At 37.0% G+C, this 27,974-nt stretch overlaps 1 protein-coding gene across 2 annotated transcripts; it reads left to right on the forward strand.

Annotated features, from left to right (window-relative positions):
- The first annotated feature begins 4,148 nt into the window (after positions 1–4,148).
- On the forward strand, positions 4,149–18,574 carry LOC113072652 (reticulon-4 receptor-like 2). Of its 2 annotated transcripts, none has more exons than XM_026245709.1 (3): positions 4,149–4,234; positions 14,937–15,163; positions 15,369–18,574. In XM_026245709.1, the coding sequence occupies exons 2-3, from the start codon at positions 15,032–15,034 to the stop codon at positions 16,458–16,460; spliced, it is 1,224 nt and encodes a 407-aa protein (XP_026101494.1). In that variant the 5' UTR covers positions 4,149–4,234; positions 14,937–15,031; the 3' UTR covers positions 16,461–18,574. The 2 variants fall into 2 exon arrangements, with proteins under 2 accessions (XP_026101494.1, XP_026101439.1); XM_026245654.1 differs by lacking the exon at positions 4,149–4,234 and adding an exon at positions 13,951–14,211.
- The last annotated feature ends 9,400 nt before the right edge of the window (positions 18,575–27,974 follow it).

Genomic DNA, 27,974 nt, shown 5'->3' on the forward strand with positions numbered 1-27,974 from the left:
CCCTCCTCTTCCTCATCCTCCATTCATTTTCCCCTGTGGAACTCAGTCCATCACAAAGAGCTTTAACTAATGCCTGGCTCGTGGGGGTCAGGAATAATGATTGACAAGGGTGGGTTGGGTTTGGGGTGGGGTAGGGGGTTAATGGGTGGCAGAGGGAGGGGTGTTTTGGCCTAAAGGCCATGTAAAAACCTCCACATCCTTTTGGAACGGTAATAAAAGCGACACCTGTGACCATTGTTGCTTGTTATCACTGCTGATTATCTGTGTCCATGCAGCCTTTTTATTTTTACCATCAGTATGTCAGGCCTCTCATATCACCACATTTTCAAAAATTCAATCCACTATTTAATAACTAGAAGAGAAAGACATGGACCAAATGCTAACATCAATCACGTATTATATCACTAGCAGGGGTAGTTTAATTAAAAGTTCTTGATCTTTTGGAATTAAAGCTTTCAAACTATGAAATCTGAAACTTTATTGAAACTGAATGGCGAAACTTGGTTTATACTGACAATAGCATGAATAATTAACTAAAACTAAAACCAAAACCATTTGAAAAAAAATTTACTTAAAAAAAAAAAAAAAAAAAACTTTAACTGAAATTAAATAAATAAAATATAATTTCAGCTACATTTCAAATTTTTATTTGATGCAACTTGATGAACTCAAATAATAAAAACTGAAATAAAATAATTTAAAATACACATATATTATTATTATTATTATAAATAATAAGAATAATGACAAAAACACACAACAAAATTAATCAAATCTGAATAAAATTAAAAGACAAAATAATACTAAAAATTAACTGCAAGAATAATGATAAAAGCTTTAGTATTATCTCAATGATATTAAAATAAAATTGAAACGCTTACAGCAATTCGTAACCATTTTAAGTTTGGGCGAATTCATACTCAAAAAAAAAAAAAAATAAATAAAAAAAACCGGCTGCTGTTTTTGGACAAACTTTCACATTGTGTAGTTCCTGGCAGTAGGGAAGAAAATGGGTTGTATGACAGTTTATTTTATTTATTTATTTATTTTAACAGTATTTTTAGAGGGGGAATAAAATCAATACCTTAACTGACCTTAATAATAAACGATACTAAACAAACTAAATGTGATAATGCTTATAATTAATATAATTTAAAATGAAAAAAAATAGGCACACACTGAGTATCTTTAGCTACACTTTGACAGAATTATATACTTTAAAAGTACATATTAATACATTAATACTTTTTTTTCTGAAAGTGCACCTAAATAATTAAAAGTAAAGTAATTTATATTTTTAGAGAAAGGCTACATGCTAAAGGTATAGCCATCAATTATTATTATTTATTTTATATATAAAATAATAACTTGTTTAAGCCAAAGGTTGAGTGAGACATTTAGTCTGTTTTGATGAAGAAAAATAACTAAATTACTAAAAGACTAAATTATAGCATAAATGTACTAAAAACTAAAATTATGACCAGTTTAAGCTGTTTGAATGCAGCAGTCTAGGCTTACTCATTTAAAATGAAGATTCTGAGTGAGCTGTCAAATACACTAAACTAAGATTGCATAATAATTACACAAGCTGATTATCAACAGTTTTGGAGCATGTGCTGCATGCGCTGAATATAAATCAGCATTTGTTTTATCTCTCAGTTCCATGGAATTTCACTGCATTAAAAGATTATGCTAAACAAGACAGATAGGCTTCTGCCATCATTAACAGAATGAATGTGGGTTCATATAACACCTGACCAATTTCTTCATACACATACATGAATATATATTATCCTATTAATATGCCTGAATATACACACACACACTCACGTTTGTTTTTGTGAAAAGTAGGGACATTCCATAGGCGTTATGGTTTTTATACTGTACAAAATGTATATTATATGGCCCTACACCAACCCTACACCTAACCCTAACCCTCACAGGAAACTTTGTGCATTTTTACTCTCTCAAAAAAATAATAATTCGGCATGATTTATAAGCGTTTTGAAAAATGGGGACATGGGTTATGTCCTCAATAGTCACCCTCTCCTTGTAATACCTGTGTCATACCCATGTCATTATACAGAGTTGTGTCCTGATATGTTACAAAAACAAGAGCACACACACACACACACATATTATCCTATTTTTAAACCTTCCTGAATTCATTAATAATTTATTTGAAATTGAGATCATGCCTCCCAGATAAGGCCAAAACTCACACAAATGCATTTAAGATTCCATCCGGCTGCATAGAAACTCCAGCCTTTTCATTGACGTCAGTCAAGCCGTGGCCTCGTTCACATAAACATCTACACACACACTCCAGGTACCTTGGGAAATCTATTAACTCCACATCCACAGTGAGTGACAGGCGCTTGAGCACCTGTCCCTTTTCCCCTTGATGCCCAAAGTGCCCTTTTGTCAAGGCAATCCCAATCAAACCATAAGTAAAATGAATGAATAATTATTTAGTCGTAAATAATATTATCCACATGAGGATCTCATCCGGGATGATCCCACAGGTTCAAACACCTTTAATAATTTAGCACACTATACCAGATACCTTCAATAACATCCACAGCTGACGGTAAGTGGAGCTTTCAGTGAAGGGATGTGCTTTTAAACGTATATTATTAATATTATTATTTTACAAGAACGGCATGAAGAGAGCATGCACAGCTGTTGTTTATATTGCTGTGTGTAGCCTGTGGAAGTAATGTTAGCAAGGGGCTACAATATTTTTGTTCAATACTTTCCTAATGACAATTTTATGATTGGTTTATAAAGGCTACTATTTTTTTTTATCACAGAATAAGGCAGTTAATACAGTTTCTTAACTAAATGATATGTCAATCAGTACTGCATTTTTCATATAGTTTATGTATTTATAACCTGGAGATAACTTGAAAAACACACATAAACTATAATTTTTTCGGAATCGTGTGTTTATTGTCTTCACGTTTCATTAAAAGCTGTAAGGTCCAGACACTCGGCCCAAGGAAGGTATCCGGTGCTGGATGAAGGTTTCCTGCGTGTTCTGTCTTTCAGCGCGTAGAGTTATTCATTTTAGGTTAAACTCCAATCTGACTCCATTTTATTATTTAATCTGACTCCATTTTAGTATGACCTCGAATTTAGGTTGAAATGCAAATTGGTTGTATGCCTTTTTAATTAATATTCTTCTGACATTTGATTATTCTAGTTAACTCTATTTTTATATTAACTCATTCATTCGGGTGCTCATGTTGCTAACAAGGATAAAATGTAATCTACTAGTCAATAATTACAGAGTAAGACAGAATAGAATCAAAATGTAACAATTTATTTACAGTCAGGTAGATATGTATTTTGCCAATTACATATCCAATTGAAACACATCAAATCATATCAATACAAAACATCAAATTCTCAAAGATGAATCTAAAAGTAAAATATGCATACCTGACCTTAGAAAATACATAGTATGAAGTGAAGAGACACACAACACACTACGGGCTTTCTGGCTACAGAAATCGCCCTGATCCTTTTGCTGCAATCCTTTAAATACCTCAGACCAAGACAAACATCCCCCGAGATGAAGACAGAAACTAACAATTGGAATTTGCATTACCTCAGGTCCCAAGCCTGGGTGGTTTTACAACTCAATGGGAACAGGGGGTAATTTACATGGAGGGCCCCAGGAAAGGACACTCCCATCACAGTAATCAAGATATCTCTTGACTCTTCAGATCTGTATTATCTTCTAATCTACTTTTGTGAGAGTGAGACCATTGTACCAGTTGCACTGAGACATTTCCAATGATACTAGACATGAGTGTTAGTTCACTTGCATTGACATTTTCATGTAATCATTTTGAGCAGACTGAGTAGAAGGAAGAATGGGTGAAGGGATTTAAAATGAAACAAATGGCCAGAAGGGAAGGAGGTCTCCTGCTCCTCCACTCTGTGGGGTGTCTCGAAGATGCCCGTGTATGTTTGTATTGTCTGTTTCTCAGGAGATCAAAGTATCTCAGGTTCTTTCGTCCTTACAAAGCCTTGTTCCATGTCCCCCTTTTACACTTTGAGCACCTGCCCCTCCAAAGCTCTCTGCACGGCCCTGGTGTGTGATCATCCTGTCTCTCACACTCTTTTCATCCTCACACTCTGAGGGGTAATGAAGTGAAGACCGCGCATGATCTGGGACACAGGCTGGAATGATTTAGAGCGAAGATAGGCTCAGTGGGATTCTGAGGTAATTGAATCTCACTCTTGTACTACCACACAACCACCACACATTTTGCTGCACTTTTCCATTGAAAATGAATGTAGCTGCTTCACATTCACAACATTCAAGGCACACGTCATGATGACGTCAACAACACAATGGCTCTTCATGGGATCTCTTTCTACCTGATCTTACTTTTAAAAATACTGTATTAGTGTAACCAGTTATTTAGAATCATATTAATGATTAGAATTAGATCAGCACATTAGTTTACCTTAGAAAACCCTTTTAAAGCACAATAGTCTATCCTCTTTCATTAAAACACACCTACAGAAAATCTACAGAGATGTATTTTGCCGTTTGATCTCTCTGCTTCTGAACCACAAGTGTACACAGAACCTGCAAGAGCTGTATGTGTGTGTGTTTGTGTGTGTGTGTGCGTGTGTGTGTGGCAGATCCCTTTCTTGCGTCACGGCTGTGTTGTGAGTTAGCCGGGGGAGAAGCGCTTCTTTTTCTGGAACTACCTAAAAAGTATTTCCGCCGAGAGTGATGTAAGCTATTTGTCTCAGTGTTTAACAAATGAGTGGGTGTGAACCTATCAGTAAGATAGAGAGAGTTAGAGAGAAAGTGACAGAGAGATAGTGGAGAACAGGCAAAGGGTGAAGACACCTACCAAGCTGCATTTTTATCTTACTGTACACTGTGAAGAAGAAAAAGAAAAGGTGAAAATGTGCAGGTGTTACAATGACGAGCCGTTTCTACCTGATCGGACTCTTAAATCAGATTTTTTTTGTTGTCTACCAAATGGTTGATTCAGTGATACTAGATTATATTTTTTATAAAACCAATTTATCTAGATGTTACCTGACAAACATTTGAACAATGCACTCGGCTGTCTCATATCTGATGTATTCAGTGGTACATTTCAAGGATTTTCATCTTCGATTATTATCAAGTACTTTGTTCTCCCTCTGTCTCCACTCTTTGCCACAGCTTGTCCCTGTTTTGTCAGCCTCCTTCTCTCTTTCTCTCATTCTGGCTGATGGTGTCAGTGCTGCATGTGGATCTGCGTCATCGGTGAGTGGTGTCTGATTGACTGGGTTAAAAATAAAGAGCAGAGAGGGGTGAGTGTGTGTGTGTGTGTGTGTGTGTGCGTGTGTGTGTGTGTGTGTGTGTGTGTGTGTGTGTGTGTGTGTGTGTGTGTGTTTGTGTGTGAGTGTGAGTGTGTGTGAGTGCATGAGGCCGAGAGGCCAGAAACTGCGTTGGGATGCTGGGGCAAGTCTGAGGAATCTGGGGGAAGAGCCATATGTGAATACAGGGTATTTTTAGCAGGAAAAAAAATGAGTTAGTGTTAGATAGGTGTAAAAGTGGAAAGAGGAAGAAATATGATATTCAACATCTCTATTTGGAAAAATATTTATAGGAAGCTTTAATTTGTTGGAAATGAAAGCATCAGAAAACGTGGAAGGATAGATGAAATTTGTAAACATGTTGAATATGAGCAAGGTTATCATTTTACTTAGTATTATTAATATAATATTGTAGTTTTATTTTGTATTTTTTTAGTTTGACTTTGCTTGCTTTCTTTACTTTCCCTTTTTTCTTCACATGCAATCAGCGTCTAAGCTAAATAGGCAATCAGCACACTGCCTGAAACCATTTCACCACAAAAGCAAAGCTGACAGACTCTCAACAACAGCCCGGAATTGGCCGATAGCTGACCGTAGGCTTGGTGTGTCACTCACAACCTTTAGCCAGTGACTTCTCAGGCAATAAGTAGTACATTCCCTGCATTTGTACACAAGCTGAATGGCAGCTTTGTTTGAGTTATGCTCAAATGTCATTGAATTGCATTCACAGGACAGTGGATATCATAGGATACCATCTATGCTGCCTTAAAAAAAAAAAAGTAAAAAAAGAAAAAAAAAGAAACTATTAATAAGCTGCAAGTTAGGAGTTTACTGAGGGAAAACTCTTAGTTAGTGGTGAATATGTGTTACCGAAAGTATTTTAGGGTACAGGGTGTGAAATAATCATTGGAATTAGATGTGCCTTGCTGCCTTCCTTCTAACTTTTTGACACAGCCTTATACAACAGTCCAATAACCAAGAAGTTAATACCAAGTACCTTTTGTTTCAGATTAAATTTAGTGAATACATTTGCATATTTTTTCTCCACCAACACAAATAGCATCAAGGTTTGTATGTCGTTGCACGGGTTTACCATATCTCACTTGAAGCAAGAAACAAAAACAGAGAAATTATGACTTTTAAAAAAACCTGCTCCTTTCTTCAGGCAAAACCAGGTGACAGTGACAAGTTACAGACAAGGCAGTTTAACAAAACGTTATATCCCTTTATGCCAAGTCAATTGGATGCCATTTTGTTGACACCCCTGGACATCTCAGATACTTAATAATCAGGAAATCCTCAAAGGCTAAGCTTATGTTGCAATAACATATTTAGCTAATAACTGTACCTAAATGTAGCTTCTTTAGTTCAAATCATGGTATTTCCCAGTCGGCCAATCAAATCAGAAGACTGGAACAAACTGTTGTATTAAAAAACAGGAAATGACACTCTGTTTGACACTGCTATGATCACATTGTCACATTAACACAGTGTAACAGTTCAAGCTGAGTATCACACAAGCACATTGCACACACAGGGTCAGAGAGCTGTGTCTGTACATGAACACACAAACATTACACGTTTTGCCCTCAGAACACTTGCCCACACGCCGATCACACACACAGAAGGCAGTGAGCAAACTAACACTTGCATCCCTCTCTTTGAGTCTGACAAAGAGTCAGTGCAGAAATGAAGGTGAGGAAGAAAAGAAGTGAGGAGTGTGTGTGAGAGAGAGAGAGGAAAACAGCATGGTTGAGGAGGAAAGTGAGGATGTCACCAAAAGACAAAAAAAAAACAAAACACAAAAAGAGAAAAAGAAAGAGCCAGGAAGAGAGCTAGGAAGAAAGGCACATGTGAGGGAAAGCCAGAGAGAAGTAATGTGCCTGAGAGCAAAACGGAAAGAGGGAAGCGTAGAGGGGAAGACAGCCTGCTTTGGTAGATCTACTTTGCTTTGAGGGATTTATTCGGAGAAATTAAGATAGACACTCAGCAGTGATCGTGGATCATCAGTGAAAGAGGAAAGAGACAAGTGAGAAAATAAGAGAAAAATGGACTGATAGATGTGGGTCAGGGTTTTGCAACAACTGCAAAAAGGAGTGAAGAGTTTACTTACTATGCATGGATGTTAGTGTAGATATAGTTGTACATACAGACGTAGATATATATGAGTGCCTATAGATGTACATATAGTGAGATGTAGATGTGTAAATGTAGATATTAGGCGTCCATAAATAGAGTGTAGACAAGTGCACATTAGATGCCTATAGATAGAGAAATAGATGCTGATAGATGTAGATACAGATAGCTGGCTATATATTTATATTAAGATAGATGTCTGTACAGTAGATATGCATTTAGTCTATATGAAGAAGTGGTTCTCAAATGATTGGGTCACAGATTATGAAAAAAAAAAATAACAAAATGCAGCTAACTAAATAATTCATGATTTTTTTTAGGATGGGAAAATATTCAATATTTTAAAACAATTTTAAATATTTATTTCTTCAAAATATTAATGAAGACATTTTTGTATACTTTTCTACCATTTTGCTCCTGGGTTTGGCTGTCATACGATTTACTAGTGCAAAATTCTGGTCGTAAATCAAAACCAGTTTATAGATATAGATGTGGCCAACTGATAGATTTAGATCTAGGTTTAGAAATATAGGTGCCTACAAATATAGATAAAGATTTAAAAACACAAAGATGTCTACAGAGATATAAATAACAGAGAGTTTGAGATGAGGTCACACGATGGTTTCAGATGTCAGTGTAGATATAGATAGAAAGATGTCTGTAGGTGTGCATGTATATATATCTCTAATTCTAATAAAAATAATAATTGAATATATAATTAAATTGCAGTAAAAACACAAAGACAGATAGAACACCTTGAGTATAGAAATTATTTTGCTATGATGAAATACTAAGGATGAAAACCACAGCGCAGTGACGCAGACTTTTTTTTTACAAGAAATGCTTCACAAAAGCATCAGTGACGTTCAGCTTCTTAGAGACACACTTTGCACTTTACGATGCATAATTAATAATCCGTGTCGCCCTGTACAAATATCTGAGAGAGTCAGATGAACACTTCATAGCCTCTTTAATCACACTGAATCACATGGATGTCTTTTCATGATTGTATTATTCTCAGCATGGCGTACAATGGTGACACAAACCACAGTATGCTATGTGAAATAAAAGCTTTTACACAAAGCGTCTGAATGCGCCACTGCATTTATTTATTTTTTTATGGTTTTTTTTTGCTTGGTTGATGTCATCACGCACAACTGAAATACATTTTAGTAAGATTTTATTATTGTGACACATTCAGTGTATTGTTTACAGCCAACTTACTGTATACATGTTTTGTTTTATTGCAGTTTTAAGGGGATATTCATTCATTCAAACATTCAAAACCCTTTTCAATAGATTAATTTTGTGCATAGTAACTGAAATAGATCAAATCAGTAAATGATGGCCGGTGCAGAGTGCATGACTACTTTTAAAGAGCGTATACATGTATGAGAAACACGGAGAGGAAGTGGGTCTGTAAGTAGGCAGAGGAGGAGAAAAAAACAGCGATTAACCAAATACAATGCTTCTGTCAAGAGACATAGGAAAAGTCTGACATGCTTGTCGTTGTCTTTTTGTCTAAAGCGTGGCTTGAAGTCGCTATCTAATTATAATCTTGTGTTGTCATTGAAGGCAGTGATGTATTAGGCTGAAGAACTTTTCAGATGCAAATAGACACTTCTATTAAAAAAAAATTAAACTTTATTTAACATTAAAACAGTCATATTTTAATAAAAAGTCTTGTTTTAATGAAATCCTATTTAAAATAAAATGTACTGCATGTAGAATCAATATAATATTTATTCATTATAGCATTTATTGTGTGAAAATGATTTTTAGCTTTTACACAAAATATGAATGTCCCTCAGTTTAATATGACCAAGAATTTTGCTACTAATAATGGTTTTATTTGCACTTTGACCCACCAGTGCTGGTGAAGAGCAAGAAAATGATGAAATATGAGACTTGAAGTATGAGAAATATATATATAAAAATGTGATCTTTAAAGAGAGGAAAAACCAAGGGAAATATCACTTGGAAATATGTACTTTAAGGTTAGGCCTTAGTTGTAATAGCCTTCACAAGATAGAGGAGTCTGATATTTTATTCCAAAAATGTCAATGAACATTTGATATTTGATGGTGGAAAAATGTAGTTTGCTCAGGGGGAAAGAATGACAAAATATATATTACAGGACATTTCATTTCAAAGTGTCCACTTGAAGAAATACTCATTTGGGTCTTTCAGTGAATTTACTGAATAAGTGACTCACTCTATTTTAGCCCTATGATCCACCTGCGACTGTTGTAAAGCCCTGGATGACTTCTTTCTTATGCAATCAAGGCTCCATCATCATTATATTTTACAGTCTTAAAGATGAGCCACTTGAGCCGACATGAACGCTTCTAGTCAACAGAAGCATCAATTTCCTGCCAAATCTCTAGTGGACACTCGGTTTTGAGATGCCCAGCGAATGTGTCTAAGATGGATTTCATCTCATCAAAGCAATCAAAGCACATTTTCAGAGGGGCTTTTGGAGCAGATTTTCTGTAGTCATATAAGTGACGTATAATAGAGACAATTATAGAAGAGTACAAGAGACATCTAAGAGACACTTCATCCGTTATATTTGCCGCTACAAACATTCTTAAACATGGACAGCATGTTTAGAAGTTATTTAAACCTATAGACTGTAAATATTCATTAATATTAATGGGATTAATTAATGGGTGTAGGTGTGATGACAGTTTATATTAACAGGATCTTGATACTACCACATTAGAATTTTACACAAATTCCTATATATATAAATTAATTAAGGTCCTAAACAACACACACACACACACACAGTAGCTGGCAAACGTTCATATTCTTTCTGGTGAAGCTGTTCAACCAATCCTGATGGTTAATGTAGTTAGTAAGTCTGGTGAAAAACCAACACACCAGTGTCTTTGAGTTCTGTCATTAGTTTCTTCTTCATAAAGTCCACTTTACTGATTTAATTTCTTATTTGTAACCAATTTCACACTTAACTGACAAAACAAGCTAGAGTATTATGGTTCACATGAGTTGCTCAACCACCAGTCTTTAGAAAGTTCCCAGTATTATGTTTAAGATATATTCTGGATTTTACAAAATTTCCAAAGAACAGCAATTTAAGAACCGAATAGCAGCTTGAGATGTTTGCGTTGTAGAGATCGAAGGGACATTTAATGCATTTTATTACTTATGTTCTAATTCTAAGTTCTAAGTTCTAATTAAAGCTGCAGTAGGTAACTTTTGTAAATATATATTTTTTACAATTTTGTTAAACCTGACAGTAGAATATGAGACAGATAATTTGTGAATAAATCAAGCTCCTCTGGCTCCTCCCAGTGGTCCTATTGCCATTTGCAGAAACTCCATCGCTCCCGGTAAGAAATCAACCAATCAGAGCTGCGGTCCGTAACTTTGTTTGTGTTCAAAATGTAGAAAAATGTATATAATAAGCGACTACACCATGAATCCATTTTCCAAACCGTGTTTTTAGCTTGTCCTGAATCACTAGGGTACAGCTATAATAAGTGTTTATATTCGGACTATTTTAGATTGCTTCGTGGGTACCGCGGCGGAGTAACCCAGTACCTTTATGATTCTTCATAGATATAAACAGAGAGAAGTAGTTCCGGCTACGATGTTCTTCTGCAAGACGCAAGCAGTTCTGTTTATTAACCGCTAGAGTGTCAAAAGTTACCTACCGCAGCTTTAATTCATTTTCAGGCCGTTATTTTTTATTCACCACAAAACTACCAAGTGTGATTAGTTTTGTTTTTACAAATTTGAAAAGTTCCACATTTTCAGTGTCTCACACGACGCCCTCTGTTTTATACGTCAATTTTTGTCAAATGTAGTCACTCATTAGGATAATCTGTGCAGACACAAAATGTCACTTAATGCGTCAATTCAGATCACCTCTATTTTTATAGCGTTTTATACAGTAGAGATTGTTTCAAAGCAGCTTTAGTAACTGAATCAAATTGATGCAAACTTCAAACATGAGGCAAATCCAATCCAATTCGAAATAATAATGTCATTATTCAGTTCCAGTCAGTCCAGTGTTGGATCAGTTCAGTTCAACAACTGTATAAAGTCTGTTCTTTATTAAACAAGTTCAGTTAAGCAATAAGCTGACCTAATGAAGACGGTAGTATCATTAATCAGCCCACACAGCTACATATATCTGAACAAAGCTACAGTATAGTGTTGATCCAGAACACCCCCCCCCCCCATTACACACACATTACTGGCCCTTGTGACAGAAGCAGAAAGACATAAAGAGTTTAAGAACAAAGAAATAATGAGCAAGCAGGGGAAACAGAGTAATAGAGAAAGAGAGAGAGAAAGTAAAGGGGGTCTGTGAAGATACCACAGGGGTTTTTAAGGTTTGATTGTGGTAGTGCATCATTCGATTCTCCTGAAACCTGATTAAAGCACTCTGGGCTTCGTTGTAACTATTCTTGTATCCAGACAAGCAGAGCTAAGGAAATTACTACACAGGAAGAGACCAGTGATAGCCTCAGTATATTAGCTTAGTCCAAAATGTACATAAATACAGCATTCCTCAATGCACTTCCTGATATAAACAATAAATAGCTTTATTATTTATAGACTATTTTAGGGCATGATCCATTTATGTTATCTAAATTGTATCTAAATTGTGTTTTGGCAGTTCACTGTGTCTAGAGAAATACAACAAGCTGCCAAAAATACAATTTGGGTGTAAGAGATAACCTAAACCGATAGTCAATTAATTATGTTGCATACATTTTTATTTATTTATTTAAAGTAGCCAAATTCCAAATATAACCAAATATTCTTGTAAATATGTAAACGCAAATTAAATTTCAGTCTTATTTTGTGTTCCACAGTCATACAGTTTCAAAACAACATCAGGTTGAGTTATGATGTCATCATTTTCACTTTTGGGTAAACTGTGCCTTAAATTTGGGGATCATACTCTTCCGAACCTCCCTTCTGCCCTCCATTATTTCTCCAACGCACAGCAAACTATTGCGGTTCATGACGCAGGACTCTAAAGTTATCAGAGCTGATTTTATTCTGCTATCTCTATGCAACAAGGCAAAGCAAATCTGTCATTATATGTGGGTTGCCACTGTAGAGCACTCCCTTAGGGCACTACAAAGCCACTCTTGGAACACTACAGGGATACAGCTTTAATGCATTAGGCTGCTGGCCCGCACATTAATCAAGCCTTATGCGCACCATCCCTCTGTGCAGTCCCATATCCCTCTCGTTCCACTATCTATGCGTCATGTGTAACTTCTTTGCCTTGCTTTTAACTCCACAAACCCGCCTTCCAACCATACTTTGTACTTCCTCCTAGTGTTTTTCTTCCTCCGTCATAGTCTTTTTGTTGTTGCATTGTAATTCATTTTCATACACAACTGTACCACAACCCAGAGGCTGTCAGTCATGGCATTCATTCGGCGATAAGGGAATATACATGATACATGAAAACCCTCACACACTCACACGTCCAGCTAGTAGGTGTAGGTGGAGCGGGGAAAGCCTGTTCGTCCAGTCATCTTGTGTTTTTGTGGAGGTGGAGAGGGAGGGAGGAAAAGAAAGAGGTGTCCAGAATATGCGCGAATAGAGGAGGTGCTTAATAACAACATGGACATCCTCGGATCTACTGTTGTCTTTCAGTTTGTCTGTCTGTTTAATACAAAGATCTCTGGAATACTTGATTCTGACTGGTCAGTGATGAAAGATAATGAATGGCTGACTTTACATTATCTCTTACATGGATGTTATAAAGGAAATGCGCTGTATGAGCATAGGAAGCATTTTTCACATTAACACTAAAGCAATGAATATATTTTTTTTACAATATATGTAATTAATGATTGTTTTAATGAGTCTGTGTGAACCTTATGAACTATGTTGTGAATTCAGCCTAGACCTTTAATTTTGGAGTAAATAACATACTCAAAAGAAAATATATATAGCTTATAATGGCTGATTAAATGGCTGATTCCAGGAGGCTGCCCATATAGGAGATGATGAAACCAAATGTGGTATTGGTTTGTCTTTCCTTCCAGTAAGTGCCAGTTATTGCATTCTTTAGTCACCCATTATCAAACCCCTTAACGATTAACTCAGTGTTAAAGTTTCATAATTATATATAGGTCATGACCTGTGTCCCTAGAGCTTAAAGTATCTCCTACAAACAATGCGTTCGTTTCATTCAAATTTCTCAATGATGATGCGGAGGACAACATAACCCAAAGGGACGCATATGCAAAGCTAAGAAACGAGCTGTGTGCCTCTTTCATGTGCCTCGTGCGCTCCTCCTCGCATGCTCTCAGCTCAGTCATTACCGGGCGCCGTGCCTGCGCTCCCCCGCCCTTTTCAACTACGTCTTCACAATCGTAACTCTGAGATAAGACGTCTGACTTCCCTCTGTCCAAACTAGTACGCGAGAGCCCTCCCCTCCTCTCTCCGTTCCGCCTTTTCCGTTTGCCACCCTCGCTTGGGCTTGACCCGACTGGTGACGTAGGAGAGAATCCGTGGTGCCCACAGCCGTAGGCGCGCGCTGCGCTCGGGTATAAATTGAGCCCGGGACCCATCATTCGGCACTCTCTCAGTCGCTCCGACTCAGGAACCAGAGCATCAGCGGAGATAGCAGGGAATCAGTCGCTAAACTCCTCAGGCTAACTCGCTCTCAGCTTTGGTTCGGAATGGAAACGTCAACTTTTACGCGGAGCCAAGGCTCCTTTGCGCACAGCTTTAAGAGTGAGTTTCTGCTTCTTCTCTGTTCAACTTTATTGTGAATATGCTTTTAAAATGCTGAACTTTCTTAAATATTATATGTAATGGAAATTAATTCATTGGAAATAATTTAAGGACATAGAATATGATCAAACTGGCTTTCGAGAATGCTTGGTTTTATGCAGCTCCAGATGGATAGAATATATTTTGTGTTTGATGCGAAAAATGTTTTGCATTTATGTGTCAGTGCTTTAAATTATATTTTATTCAGAGTCTTACCAAATGTATGCATAAATGTAACGTTTTAAAGTTAAACTTGGAATTACATTTAGATACAGGGAGATGGAGACAATAATGTTCGGAGGGTGGATTGTAAAAATGTTATATTATAAAAACTGCTACATTTAATTTGTAAGTAGAAACAAAGTACAACTTGCAATGATAAGTTAAATTGCACGTTTTCGACCACTTCAAACTGAATTACTTATGAGCTGAAGATCCGAAAACTTCTAAAATCATGTGTTAATAAGAGAAGTTATTGTCTCAACGTAAATGGATGGAAACCAAAATGAGGAAAACATTTTATTGCATTTGTAGAAATTCGTTTGGAGTTTTCAAAATCAGATCATTTTATTATCATGAATTAAGGTATATAAGATTTGGAGAGCTCTCCTTTAGACATTGAGCAGGGAACTTGCGTGTTAGTTATCATGACTTTGTGATGTGACGCGCTCCTCTCTTTCCATCAGGCGCGCTCTCGCTCTGGCTGGTTGTCTGGCTGGTCGTGGTAAAACCCGTGCCAGCGCAGAACTGCCCTCACCGGTGCGTGTGTTACCCGACCCCCATGACAGTGAGCTGCCAGGCGCAGAACTTCACTATTGTGCCCCATGGCATGCCCTCCGAATCCCAGCGCGTTTTTCTGCAGAACAACCGCATCACTGAACTGAGAGTGGGGTCTTTTGCTTTTGGCACACAGGTAAGGAAGTGTATATAGGCTCTATGTGTGGGACAGAATAGAACATTTAATATTTACATCTGTAAATATACATTTGAGAGTATATCTGTACTTTTGACTGTCTTCTTTACTAATTCTGGATTCCTTCTCAATATCTTCACCTCATTACCTTTTCCTCTCTCTACCTTTTCCTATCCTTTCTATCTATCAATTCATCACATACCAGGTTTTGTGGCTGTTCTCCAATAACATCACCTGGATTGAGGCCGGTTCATTCAGCGAGCTGCGTGATCTGGAGGAGCTCGATTTGGGCGACAACCCTCACCTGCACCGACTTGAGGGTGGAGCTTTCCGTGGCCTGGAGAAGCTTCAGAGCCTCCACATGCACCGCTGCCGGCTGGCCGCCCTTCCCCATGACATCTTCCACAAGCTCTACAGCCTGCAGTTCCTCTACCTGCAGGAGAACCAGCTCCACTTCATCCAGGACGATCTCTTCTCTGATCTGATCAACCTCAGCCAGCTCTTCCTGCATGGCAACCGCATCCGCACTCTTTCCGAGAATGTGTTCCGTGGCCTGGTCAACCTTGACCGTCTGCTGCTGCACGACAACAGGGTCCGTCAGGTCAATCGGCGTGCTTTTCGGGACCTGGGCCGACTCACCATGCTCTTCCTCTTCAACAACTCCCTGGCAGAGCTGCCCGGTCAGGCCATGCATGACATCACCTCCATCGAGTTCCTGCGGCTGAACAACAACCCCTGGGCCTGCGGCTGCGAGGCTCGTCCCCTGTGGGAGTTCTTCAGAGGCGCACGTTTGTCCAGCTCCGAGGTTCTTTGTGCTTCACCTGCTTCTCGTCGTGGACAGGACCTGCGCTTCCTGAGGGAGATGGATTTCGCCATGTGCCCACTTCCTGACCCCGGCTCCCTCTCTGGTACCACCACCACCACCTTCAGCACCAAGACCCGCTGGTGGATCTCCAAGCACAAGCCAGTCAGCACTTCCAAGGGCATCTTTGAGAAGAGCTCTGAAACCAAGGCACACCCCTTCAAGTCCCAGCATCCCTCAATCACATCTACATCCACAAAGTATGAGCTTGGAGAGGAAGAGGCTCTTCTTCCCAAGCTTGACCCAGAAGAGTATTGGGCCAACTATGGAAATGAAGATGCGGGCATGACCTCTCTGCGCTGCTTTGACCTTGATTGCCCTCCCGAATTCGACTCTCTGCCACCTTCTTCCTCTTCTTCTCGCTCCTCATCTTCTGTTCTCTTGCTACTCTCCATGTCTGTATTGCCTGTCTGCATCCATCTTCTGTTTGGCTGAATCTGTCAATCTCAGAAGAACCCTCACCCCCCTCAGTTTTTCTTCTCTCTGGAGGAGGAAAAAATCCTGTTTGCTCAATTTAACTCTTCAATGCCTTGATTCCTGTTTACTGTTAGCCTCACCTGTATCTTTGTTCTGTTCAGTTTGAGCCTCTAGTTCCTGGTATCTAGAGGGCACTATACTGATTTAGGATACAGTGGGTAAGCAGGGAACGTTGGGCTGTGCAGGCCCTTAATGGAAAGTAATGAAAGCTGTTCAGAGGGCATGGTCAGTTAGGCAAATACTCGGTCCTTCTTTTTTGAGGACAAGTGTATTCTAAGCCATCTCTGTCACAGTCAGTGCAGACAGAGGATAGAAATTTCCATCTTAGGTTTACGTACAATATTTGTATGATTTTAGACTTTTTAAGCCACTCTTAAGTGCTTCTATGATAGTTGTAATTATAGCTTGTGATGTCCCTTCAACACCCTCTTTCCAACAACGCTACAGCTCCATTATTTCAGTAGTTAGTTGGTAACAATAGCGTAGTGAGCAAATCGTTTGATTCTCTTTGGAACGCAGCGATCGAATGTAATATATCATCTATTATAACAGAAGGGTCTCAAAATCATTCAGGGCTCAAAAAGCACAAAAGGAATGGTGTGCAGCAGTGAAGCAAGATAGACAAAGCACAATGAAGTGATGAGTTTAAAGCATTGCAATACAGCTCTAATTTAAGATGCAAAGAGAGCGTGAAAGCATGCACAGGAGAGACGGAGAGCACACACAAGAGAAGGCGAAATAATTCATTACATCACCCACCAGCTATGACAGCAATTATCACTTGTGTAAATATGACATCTTGGCAGAGGGAGCTGTAAATAACGCTATGAAAGGCCTTATGTTTGTCACTGTTCTGAATGGCCAAGAATGTCACTGTGAGTAATATCTGTGATATTAATTCTATGGTCAGTGCATGGAAAGATCAATGACCTGAGAGTGTGTGAATGTTCTTTTTCTTTTTATACTGTATGTCTTTCAAAATACTGTTAATATGTTGAGTCATTGCTGTAAAATACACTACATACATTGTTCCAAGACTTTCCTTTGTTTATTCTTCCTTTCAAAATCGAGTGTAACAGATTGTCTCTGGATATTCTAGCAACTTCCATCCTTTCTCATTTAAAGTATAGATCAACGGCTTGCAGCTATAGTCAAAAACAAAAAACTAAAACAAACCTGATTTGGCAAAATGCTAAAAATAGGACTGAATCCAAGACAAGGCAATATATATGAAGGACACTGTGAGAAGACTGTTTCTTGAAACGAATTGACTACTGTGGAAAAGCTGATTGGAAAATCAGAAAAATGCACTTACTGACAGATTGGTCGACATTGAGATTAATGTCTACCATTGGTCATGAACGTGTGTGGGGAGAATGTGCAAACACAGACTGGGCTGCTCTTGGTGGGCTTGCTGAAGGCAATGGATTTTCTTTGGTGGTCCTTTGCCTATTCCTCCTCTTTGGAATTGCAATAAAGAATCGAAACGCTTTAAGGAAAACAAACAGAGAGGGCAAGGACAAGAGGAGAGAGAAAAGGAAAAGGAGAGAAAAAGAAAAAGAAATACACAGAAAGCCGGGGTGTATGTGGGCGGTAAAGACGAAGAGATGGATGATAAAGGATGTACATGCTGATGAAGAGAATTGCAATCTAAAGTTCCTTAAAACAATAGTTAGAGATAGGAAAGATTTTATGTTGATTTACTGTTAGTTCTAGCAATATCCCGTTTTGTGCTAACCTTGAGACAGTATTGAAACTAATAATACTGATCTTTCTGTCCCAGAGATGTTCTTTGAAATATTTATGTCTTGTAAATGTTTGTAGGATGTCTCAATGTATATGTCAGCTGAACGGGTAAGGTCAAACTGCCTTAAGGTGCTCTCGAGTGACCATGTTTGTGAGGTTGCTCACAGATGACCAAAGCATTAGTTATACCTTTTTACCCAGAATGTATGCATCACGTGCGACTGAATGTAAGAATTTGAAAGAATGAGCTGTTTAATCTTTTCACTACACAAAGTGTTGGACAGAAAGCATGACAAACGAATAAATGCTTATCTGTGAATACGAAACATGTCTGGTGTGGGCGTACTTTCTTTATATCTTCATCCAACGGCCACGACTCTACAGTAGAATCTCACATGTGCCTTCTCTCCCTCGCATCTCTCAGTCTGACCTCCCTTGGCACATACATACAGACAGACAGACAGACAGACAGACACACACTCACACATTTACTCCTCACCGCTTGCAAAGTTCTTTGAAGGCAACATCATTCACTACAACATTCAGTTTCCATGCAACGCACTGGCTGCCATTCCGAGCTTCAATTCAGAGTTGCAGAGTATGCAAGACTCGTGCACACCGGCTAACACAAGTAAACGCACCCCTGAGGCTGACATAAAGATGCAAAATTGGAAAAGGTATTCACAAAGCACTCCAGCTGTGGTATTGGATAAGTTATTGTTAATTCAGATCCAGAAAGCCTTTATCCTTCTGTCTCTCTAAAGCCGTACTGTCTTTTACAGATGGCTCTCGTCGAAAGAGCTGCAAGATGCAGAGAGTTTGCTTCAGTCTCTCACCATGTGCAAAGGCAGGCTGTGCTTAATACAAACGTGTTCTCATACACACACACACAGTCCCGGTGAGAGACTCAAGTTCCACAGTAAATCTTCCATGAGAACTAGTGCCAGCAGGCTGCTTCATTTTTCTTCCAATGCTCAATCTTCAGCCTGTTTACGTTATGACTTGCACTGATTGCGGATTAAAGATATCAGTGAATCACGTCTGTGTTAAGATTTTGTAGCTTTTGACTGACTACAATGAATCTATTATTCAACTAGTCAATCAATCAACAAACTGAGTAAACTCTGTATGGCCAATAATGATGCATAAGTCTATTTTTTGAATCAGGCCTTTAGACATTTGCATTTCGATGCCCCCATTGGACAGAGTATAGTTATGCAAATAGTCTCTTCATCATCCCACCATCTGCGTGCCTATTGGCTGTTGGCCACCTGCTAAACAATGAGACACAATAAATTGGATGGCAATTGAGGGGTGGCGACCACGTCAGTATCACTGAATATTAGATGAAGAATGAGTCATTGAATCACATGAATGGGGGATATGTGTGAAGAAGAAAGAAATGGCATGGGCAACGACTTACTTTCTCTTTTGTGTGTGTGTGTGTGTGTTAGTGAGTTCACCGGAAGTTGCTCATCACAGCAAGAGTTTGGAAGTGTTGATAATCGCCCCCATGAGAAAGAAATGTCAAATAAATATGGTTAGTGGTACAAATCGACACATACACTTGGACACCCCATGGTGTGTTGTGCAGTGCATTTATGCAGAAACATGCAGACATTTGTGAGTTGAAATTGCATTTTCTCTCTATGAAACATGATTACAAACTTATAAGCACAAATATCTCATTTCTAACTGCTGCTGGGGTTTCATTCGGTATAAATTAGCAATGACTTCAATATATTCCCACAACCGGGTCTAGCGAGAAGTTCAGCACAGCTCAAAGCTCTCGTTCTTTGTTATATATTCTGTTTTATTTTTTCACACTCTCTCTTCTTTCGGTCTATCCTCTCGGTTTGACGTCATCAGCTCCTCTCTCACCATTCCCTCAAGTCTCCCTCTCTCGTTTTCCAATTCACTTCCTTCTTTTCCTCACTTTCTCCAGCTCTTCTCGATATGAGCATGTCACAATTGTCTACCCATCATTCATCATCCTTGACTTCTCCTCTTTTCTCCATCTTTTAGGCCTAATTAAAGTTGTTCAGAGCCCACTGTGAATGAATAATGAACCCAAGGATCGATTTGTATGTTGGAGGCTCAGCATTTAATGATGTCCTCCTTAATGATTACCAGAAAGATCTGTTGAAGGATGAAAAATTTGATGCGTCAGCTCCCATTCATCTCTTAAACACACTGACAGGTTTTCATCTTATATGTTTTGATGTGCTTTCAAAGTGTAAGGAGAGTGCTGTAAAACTTATATTACTCTGCTAAAAAGGAGGAAAGAGACAGTGGTTGACGTTAAAACTTGAAGAGGAACCAAAATGGTGAGAGAGAAAGACAGACTGCAAGAGACACCAGCAGGGCTGAAATAATGCGTGAAGCGGTGGATAAAAAATTCAGAGAGGAGTGAGAGGAGATGTGAGATATTTGAGTCACATTCTTGGCAGATTCCAGCGCCACAGACATTTCGGAGAGTTTATGAATTGCGTATGCAAAGTCGCACAGTTGCACGGGTGCACAGATAAACACTCATTTAGCCCTAATCACACATCCACCAAACGCTGCACTCTTCCCGCAGTGAGGCAGACGGTTTTCAAATGGAGTGCGTCATCGCTCTCATCAGTGGACCATTGAGCTTTCACGTCCCTCCACTGCCTGTGTTGCAGTCTTACACACATACCTGCAACTCAACTGTTTGATACTACTGTTTTCATGTCAACTTAAAGCAAAGACCTTAATCCTAAACACCCCGATTCACTGCGCCCATACAAGACTAATTAAAGCTGTCAGTTAGGGGGGTAGTTCACCCCAAAATAAATAAATAATAATAAAAAGATGTCATCGTTTATTCACTCTTAAGCTGCTCCAAAGCTGTATAAGTTTCTTTCTTCTGCTGAGTACAAACAAAGATACTTTGAACAATGTTGATAACCAAACAGTTGCTGGTAGCCATTGACTTCTACAATAATTCTTGCTTATTAGCATATAAATTACTAGCATATTGGCTGTTTATAAACCACATATTAATGACTATTCTGCATGATCATATTTTAGATTCCTTAATCCACCCCATACTTAAATTTAACAACTATCTTATTAACTATTAATTAGCAGCAAATTAGGAGTTTACTGGGGGAAACCTCTTGCTTAATATGTGTTCCCTATTATAAAACTGTTACAATTTTTTCCATACTATGGAAGTCAATGGCTACCAGCAACTGTTTGGTTACCAACAATATCCAAAATATCTTCTTTTGTGCAGTATCTGTTTGTGCAGTATCTGACTGGTTGTGAAAAAAGCAAGCCAACCATGTTTAAGCTTGGGAAAGGGGTATGCGCTTTAGGGATTGGAACCAAGAAACGTGTTCTTTCAGAAAATTGTTTCGCATTGTACAACCGCAGTTATGACACAGTTGTTCTCACCTAATTGCAAAAACAATTCACTCCATTAAAACAAAATAATGTATTTACACACAAACTATTCTAAAAGTCTATTCTAAAAATGCTGACTTTTAAAAACTTTACTATAACATACATAAATTGTGATAATAAATAAATGGAGACGTTGAAGCACCTTCATAGGTATTTTATGAGTGAATCTGTTAAAATAGACATGAGCTACTCCCACAACTATGCCAGAGACAAGTATTTACAACAAAGAGAAATAAGAGCAATATTAAATGCCTAGTCTAACAGACAACAAAGGCAACAAAATAAGCTACATTTTGTAATTTTTTTGTAGATGTTAGCCAGCTAGCTAGCTACGGTAGTTAGTCCAATTAGCATATACTGTACCTTTCATTCAATTTTGTGCATGATATAATGGAAAGTGATATACTGAAACTTAATTATTTTCATTTTATGAATGCAAGATTAGTCCTAGTCATGGTCTTTTTCAAAAGACATTTAGACACTTTTTGGTGAATTAAAAGCAAGCAGTAATGCAACTGAAACAACATTACAGAAGCTTGTGTTTATTTTAAATAAATATAAATAATATAAATATAATAATAAATAAGCAGTTAACTAAAAAAAAAAAGCTGTTCCAAGGTGTCAGTGTTGCCAGTTAAGATGTTCTAAAAAGGCTATTTCAAAGTACTACATTAATATCCAGGGCTAATACACATTTGCTAACATTTTTACCTCTATATTGATATTTTCTGCTCCTCTTCTTTGTGTCGCTTCCTGTCTTGTGCACCTGATAATTTAATTTTTTTAAAAATTTTGTAGAAATTATACTTTGAGAGCACATAAATGGCAAAGATATTTTAACTGCGTGCGCCATGCATAATTAATTTGATATTATGATGTTTTATAATTACGTCACAATGCAGAAAGTGTTTAAATTAGTCCAACATGAGATGTTGTCAAATCTTATTTTTTCTTTGATGTCAATTTTATTTTATTCTATGTATTATTTTAATCAGTTCGATGATCGAACAGTACTAAAAATAAGTTAACTGTCAGAAATCATTATGCTTAATATATGGGTGTAGAGCGCACAATGGTCACAAGGGGACTCACTTCCCAAAAAAAAAAAAGAAGAGAAAAAAAAAACCTTCGTGCAGCGCCCCCTAGTCATTCTGCGGCCCTGCACACTTCGGTCTTGGAATTTTTTAACTATTGCCACTATTGGCACTGAAAATAAAATAAAACTTTTCACAATCATTTATTTAATTTGTCTAATTACCAACATTCAAAAGTGAGATGAATGCATCGAATGAGAATTTTTTTTTTTTTCTTTTTTTTTTTTTAATAAGAAATGTGAAAAAAAGTGTAATTTTCACCACATCACAGAATATCTATTGTGTTTAACTGATTTCTGTTGTTGAAATGATGGTGGTGGAAATTAAATTTTTAGCATGATTAAAATAAAATGACAGACTGCTTTGCTTTGACATGATAGCATTTCTAGCATGTATCTCAAATACATACAAATAAATAATACATTTTACACTTCTTGCATAATGTAACACAATTAAAGGTTGATTGGAAGTGACCTAAAATAAAATATTCTCTATTTACCTTGATATTTCAGTTTTTTCCTCAAGCATGCTCTAAATGCTTTTGTTATTGTTTTGTTTTTGCAAAACCTCTCCATATAAAGCATACAGAGTTGTACATATTATGTATTAGGATAAATGCATATTCAGACACAGGGTAGGTGAGGGGATGTCTTTTTTTTTGTGAGTGCACTGTGTAAAATTATTGAGTAGACAGCATGATGTCAATCAGCGACAGCTTATCATGTGTGAATTGTTATGTGAAATGCAGGCTACAATGGATGAACCAAGATGATGTGCCAGCTGCAAGGTGAATACACAGGAGTATCACTATAGGCGTTCGAAAACTGCCAGTCTGCTTGCACTTATTTCTGCAAAGCTAGATCACACACTCTTGCTTGCATGAAGACCAAATCAGTATCCAAGTTAGATCTAGCAGCAGAGATGAGATGCACACTTTCACCTAATGGGCTGTTCATGCAGAAGGTTTTCTTGCATTCAAAACAGCAGAAAGCACGGGGAGACAGTTTCCAGAAGATGTTTATTTATTTATTTATTTTCCAATGCTGAACTATTTTTTAACTAGACATGGCATCTTAATCTTATAAACACATCACTTATGGCAGGCAATGATAAAAGCACATAAATATCATGAGATTCTGACTAGTCCCAGCACCTATAGATCGTAACCAATTTTCCATAAGCTTCACGCGCATGCGACGAAGAAATAATGTGCCACGCACAGACAAAAATGAGTTGGGGGAAGTCATTTGATTGTATTCTAGTGAAAACGAAAGAATTGCAGTGATCAGGTAAACCGCTATAAAGTTGATTTCGCTGTAGAGTTAAAACCGGTGTATGCGGTTTACAGAAGAATGATGAGTCGCTGTAGAAACCGAATCCTTCAATGAGTGTGGACGAAATAACGAATTCACGTTTTTTTCTTTGAAAATATTTAACTTGCAGATCTCAGTTTAAATGCTTCAGCTTGTTTTCTATTCTCTTCCATCAGTTTAAATACTTCACTTTGTTTTGATATGATATGATATTATATTATGTTAGGCCTATATTATAAACCTAACAAATAATTGACCTTGTGAGTCACTTATTCCCATCAAGGCTGTATTTATTTGATTAAAATACAGAAAAGAAAATATAAATAATATTATGAACTATTAAGCTATTGCAATTTCTAATATTGGTTTAATATAGCGTAGTTTAAAATATAATGTATTTCTGGTGACACAAAGCAGAATTTTCAGCGTCATTACTCCTGTCTTGAGGGTCAACATGATCTTTCAGAAATGATTCAAATTTTCTGATTATCAGTGTTAAAACTGTTGTGCTGCTTAATAATAATAATAAAATAATAATAATAATAATTATATATATATATATATATATATATATATATATATATATATATATATATATATATATATATATATATATATATATATATTTATATAGTGCTGCTTTGATTAGGCTAAAGTTAGAAGGAACAGCATTTATTAAAAATAGAAATCTTTTCTAGCAATATAAGTCTTTACTATCACTTTTTATCCATTAAACACATCCTTGCTGAATAGAAAGAGAAGTAAAAAAGAAAGAAAAAATGTGCTGACCCCAAACTTTTGAATAGCATATATTGTAACAAAAAAATTGTATTTTGAATAAACACTGTTCTTTTAAAACTTTTTATTTATCAAAGAATTTTGACAAATTTCCAAGGTCCCAAAAAATATTAAGCAGCAGAACTGTTTCCAACATTGATTATAAATTAGCATATTAGAATGATTTCTGATGGATCATGTGACACTGAAAATTCAGCTTTGCTTTACAGCAATAAATTATATTTTAAAGTATATTAAAATAGAAAACTTTAATTTTAAATTGCAATAATATTAAATAAAGTTATTTTGTGAAATAATAATCAGTATTTGAATAGATATAGCCTTGATTAGCCTAAGAAACTTCTTTCAAAATGATACTGATCCCAAACTTTTGAACGGCAGTGTATTATACTGTAAATAAAAAAAATATATAATAATAAAATAAAAATTTCTTGGGTAACCGAAACTGTACATTATTTAGTTACATCAAGGGTCAAATCACATAGCACTTAAAAGTTACATACTATTTTTGTGTCTGCTATACATGTGTGGTATAAAGATTTTTTTTGCTCAAGCATCTGAAATGTCTGCCCAATAGAGAAAGTTTTGCTTTTTAAAAAAAAAAAAAATAGATGGTACATTGACCGTAACCTATAAAAATCTTTATATGAAAAAAAGTTAATTCCCATGTGATTTGTCAGTTACTTGTTTCCTCACTGTCTGCTACTGGAAAACTACCTATTGAGGCTGGATAATTTGCATATACCAGTCTGAGCCTGACTCCTGAGGATGTGTAAATAGAGTTTTCTGATAACTGACAGTGATTCTGACAGTTTGGTGCTGTTTTCTTCTTAATAGCAACATATTTTTGTCCCACTATATTAGATGAGTCTTGTGAAGGTATAAGTTTTGAAGACTATTTCAGTTCTGCTTCCCATCGACCCACACTACACTATTAATACATTTTTGCCAGACAGTTGATGACGAAACAGATGAACAAATTAAGCATCATCCCTTTTTTCCTTCTCTTGGCAATCCTTTGATTCTGCAACTAGAGTCATAAGCACCCACTAATGCACTCATACAAATACCATGATTATCTGCCCAGATTTGTTTTTGTGAATTGAATGCTCAGAGCTTCCCATGATAAAGCTATAGTCACATATTCATTTATTTTGCACTTAGTGCTATGTCCAGCGTTTGAGACGCTTCACAACATTCAATATCATCTGCAGTATTAAGAGTCTACATCAATGACTCACATCACAGTAAACAGTTACAGACAGCAGCTAGACATCTGTCGGCTGTACTTGACATAATAAATATATCTGTCTTCCTCTTTATCTGAATTTTAGACTGTACTGCTTGTGTCCTTACTGTTATTAGATTATTGAGTTAGTTTCATCACAATAAAATAGCTTTGTGATGTTTTTACAAGTGGGCAAAAACCTATATTTTTTTATTTGCACTCTGTTATTTATTATACCTAGCACTGTCGTAACTTTTATGTGTCCTTAAAGGTGCAGTAAGTGATTTTTGAGAAAACGCTGTTGATATCTGAAATCACAAAACAAACACACCCTACCCAAAAGGATCACAGCTCTATCTTAACAGCTCCGCCCCCAGGTTCTCAAACATGCTATTCAGCACAGGCCACTCCCCTTTCGTGAGTGGACATGCCCCTTACTGGTGATTGGCTAGAAGTGTGCTTTGATGCACAGTCCGATCAACTTTCAACAGCATTTCTCAGAAATCTCTGCACCTTAAACCTATAAAGTCTACTGTTTCATATTTGACACAAGGCCTTTAAATTATAAATATATAGTTTGCTGAAAAACTTGTTGTACACAATCTTCTACATGATTTCTGTCATCTAATTTTTTAATCAAGTAAAAGTCCTTTTAGAATCATTATAAAAAAAAGTCCACCTTCAGGTTATGGTACACATCTTTTTGCTGTGAAATCTTCACTGATTTTTATAAAGTAAACGTAAAAATAAATGTTATATTCTTAGTAATATTTCAAAATGAGTACCAACTGGACTGCAGTAACTTGGGTTTACTTGAGTACAAACATATTTTGTCAAAATGTGAGTATCAAATATGACAAATCAGACTTGGATTATATGCCCCCCCCCCCCCCCCAAAATAAAATCTACAGAGGTATGATCATAAAACTAACCATTTAAATCATCTTACTAAGACAGCCTATAAAGTGTGACAAGTAATTTTTTTATATTTTATTTATGTAGTCTGCTATACTGTTAAAACATCACTTTGATTTATATTACAAGCTATTCAAATTTAATCCGATCTTTTGGCCATATAAATATCAGAAAATTTCTCAATTTGACTCAGTTTGGACCTCTGAATGAAAAACAATAAACTGTTCCATTTCAAAAAATAGATTTTTTTTCTGTATGCTATATTATATGTCATAAAACTGTTTTAAATGCTTTGATTGAAGCTAAATCTTTTTTATTAATCATATTTCTTTGACCACATTCTTGCTTCCTTCCTGTGTTCCTTATAAGTCTTTTTAATGTTCTCTCCCTCATTTTCCACTTCACGCACACTGTCTTGCTCTGCATCATCTTGTCTGCGTCCTCCCTACTGCTGTTTTCGTCATTCATTTCTCTTTTGTTCAAACTCCTGCCTCTTCTCTTTCTCCACCCTTTCTCATCTCTCCTCTTCAAACTCTTTGGCTCTTTGTTCTACTTCCCGCCTCAGCCTATTTTTTGCTCCTGCTTGTCTAGGCAGTGCGTAGAAGAATCTCAGTGAGTCAAAAATAACCCAGGACAGATGCAGAGTTGTGCCCTGGGACACTCACAGATCCCCATCATCCCTCACAAGATGGCCGACAATAATGAGTCATCCGCTGCCTCTCTCCATTCATCTGCCTCGCAGCCTGTGCTCTATTGAAGAATGAACTCTCTTTTTCCTACACAGACAGACAGATAGAAAACACATATCACTACACATATCATATAACTGTGGTTGGGGAGGATTGTTTTTAGGCCGGAGATGAAGGTATCTGGAATGTTCTGTTCTATCTTAAAGACTTTTGCTTCACTATCTGATGCCGATCATAATTTTTAGTGTTTCATG

Source organism: Carassius auratus, chromosome 1 (genome assembly GCF_003368295.1).
Source record: "Carassius auratus strain Wakin chromosome 1, ASM336829v1, whole genome shotgun sequence".
Taxonomy (NCBI): domain Eukaryota; kingdom Metazoa; phylum Chordata; class Actinopteri; order Cypriniformes; family Cyprinidae; genus Carassius; species Carassius auratus.

Bases quoted from the DNA above. Each gene is read 5' to 3' on its own strand.
- LOC113072652 (XM_026245654.1), top strand. From the start codon at position 14,157: ATGGAAACGTCAACTTTTACGCGGAGCCAAGGCTCCTTTGCGCACAGC. The intron at 14,212-14,936 runs GTGAGTTTCTGC...TCTTTCCATCAG, and splicing joins CTTTGCGCACAGCTTTAAGA to GCGCGCTCTCGCTCTGGCTG. The intron at 15,164-15,368 runs GTAAGGAAGTGT...ATCACATACCAG, and splicing joins CTTTTGCTTTTGGCACACAG to GTTTTGTGGCTGTTCTCCAA.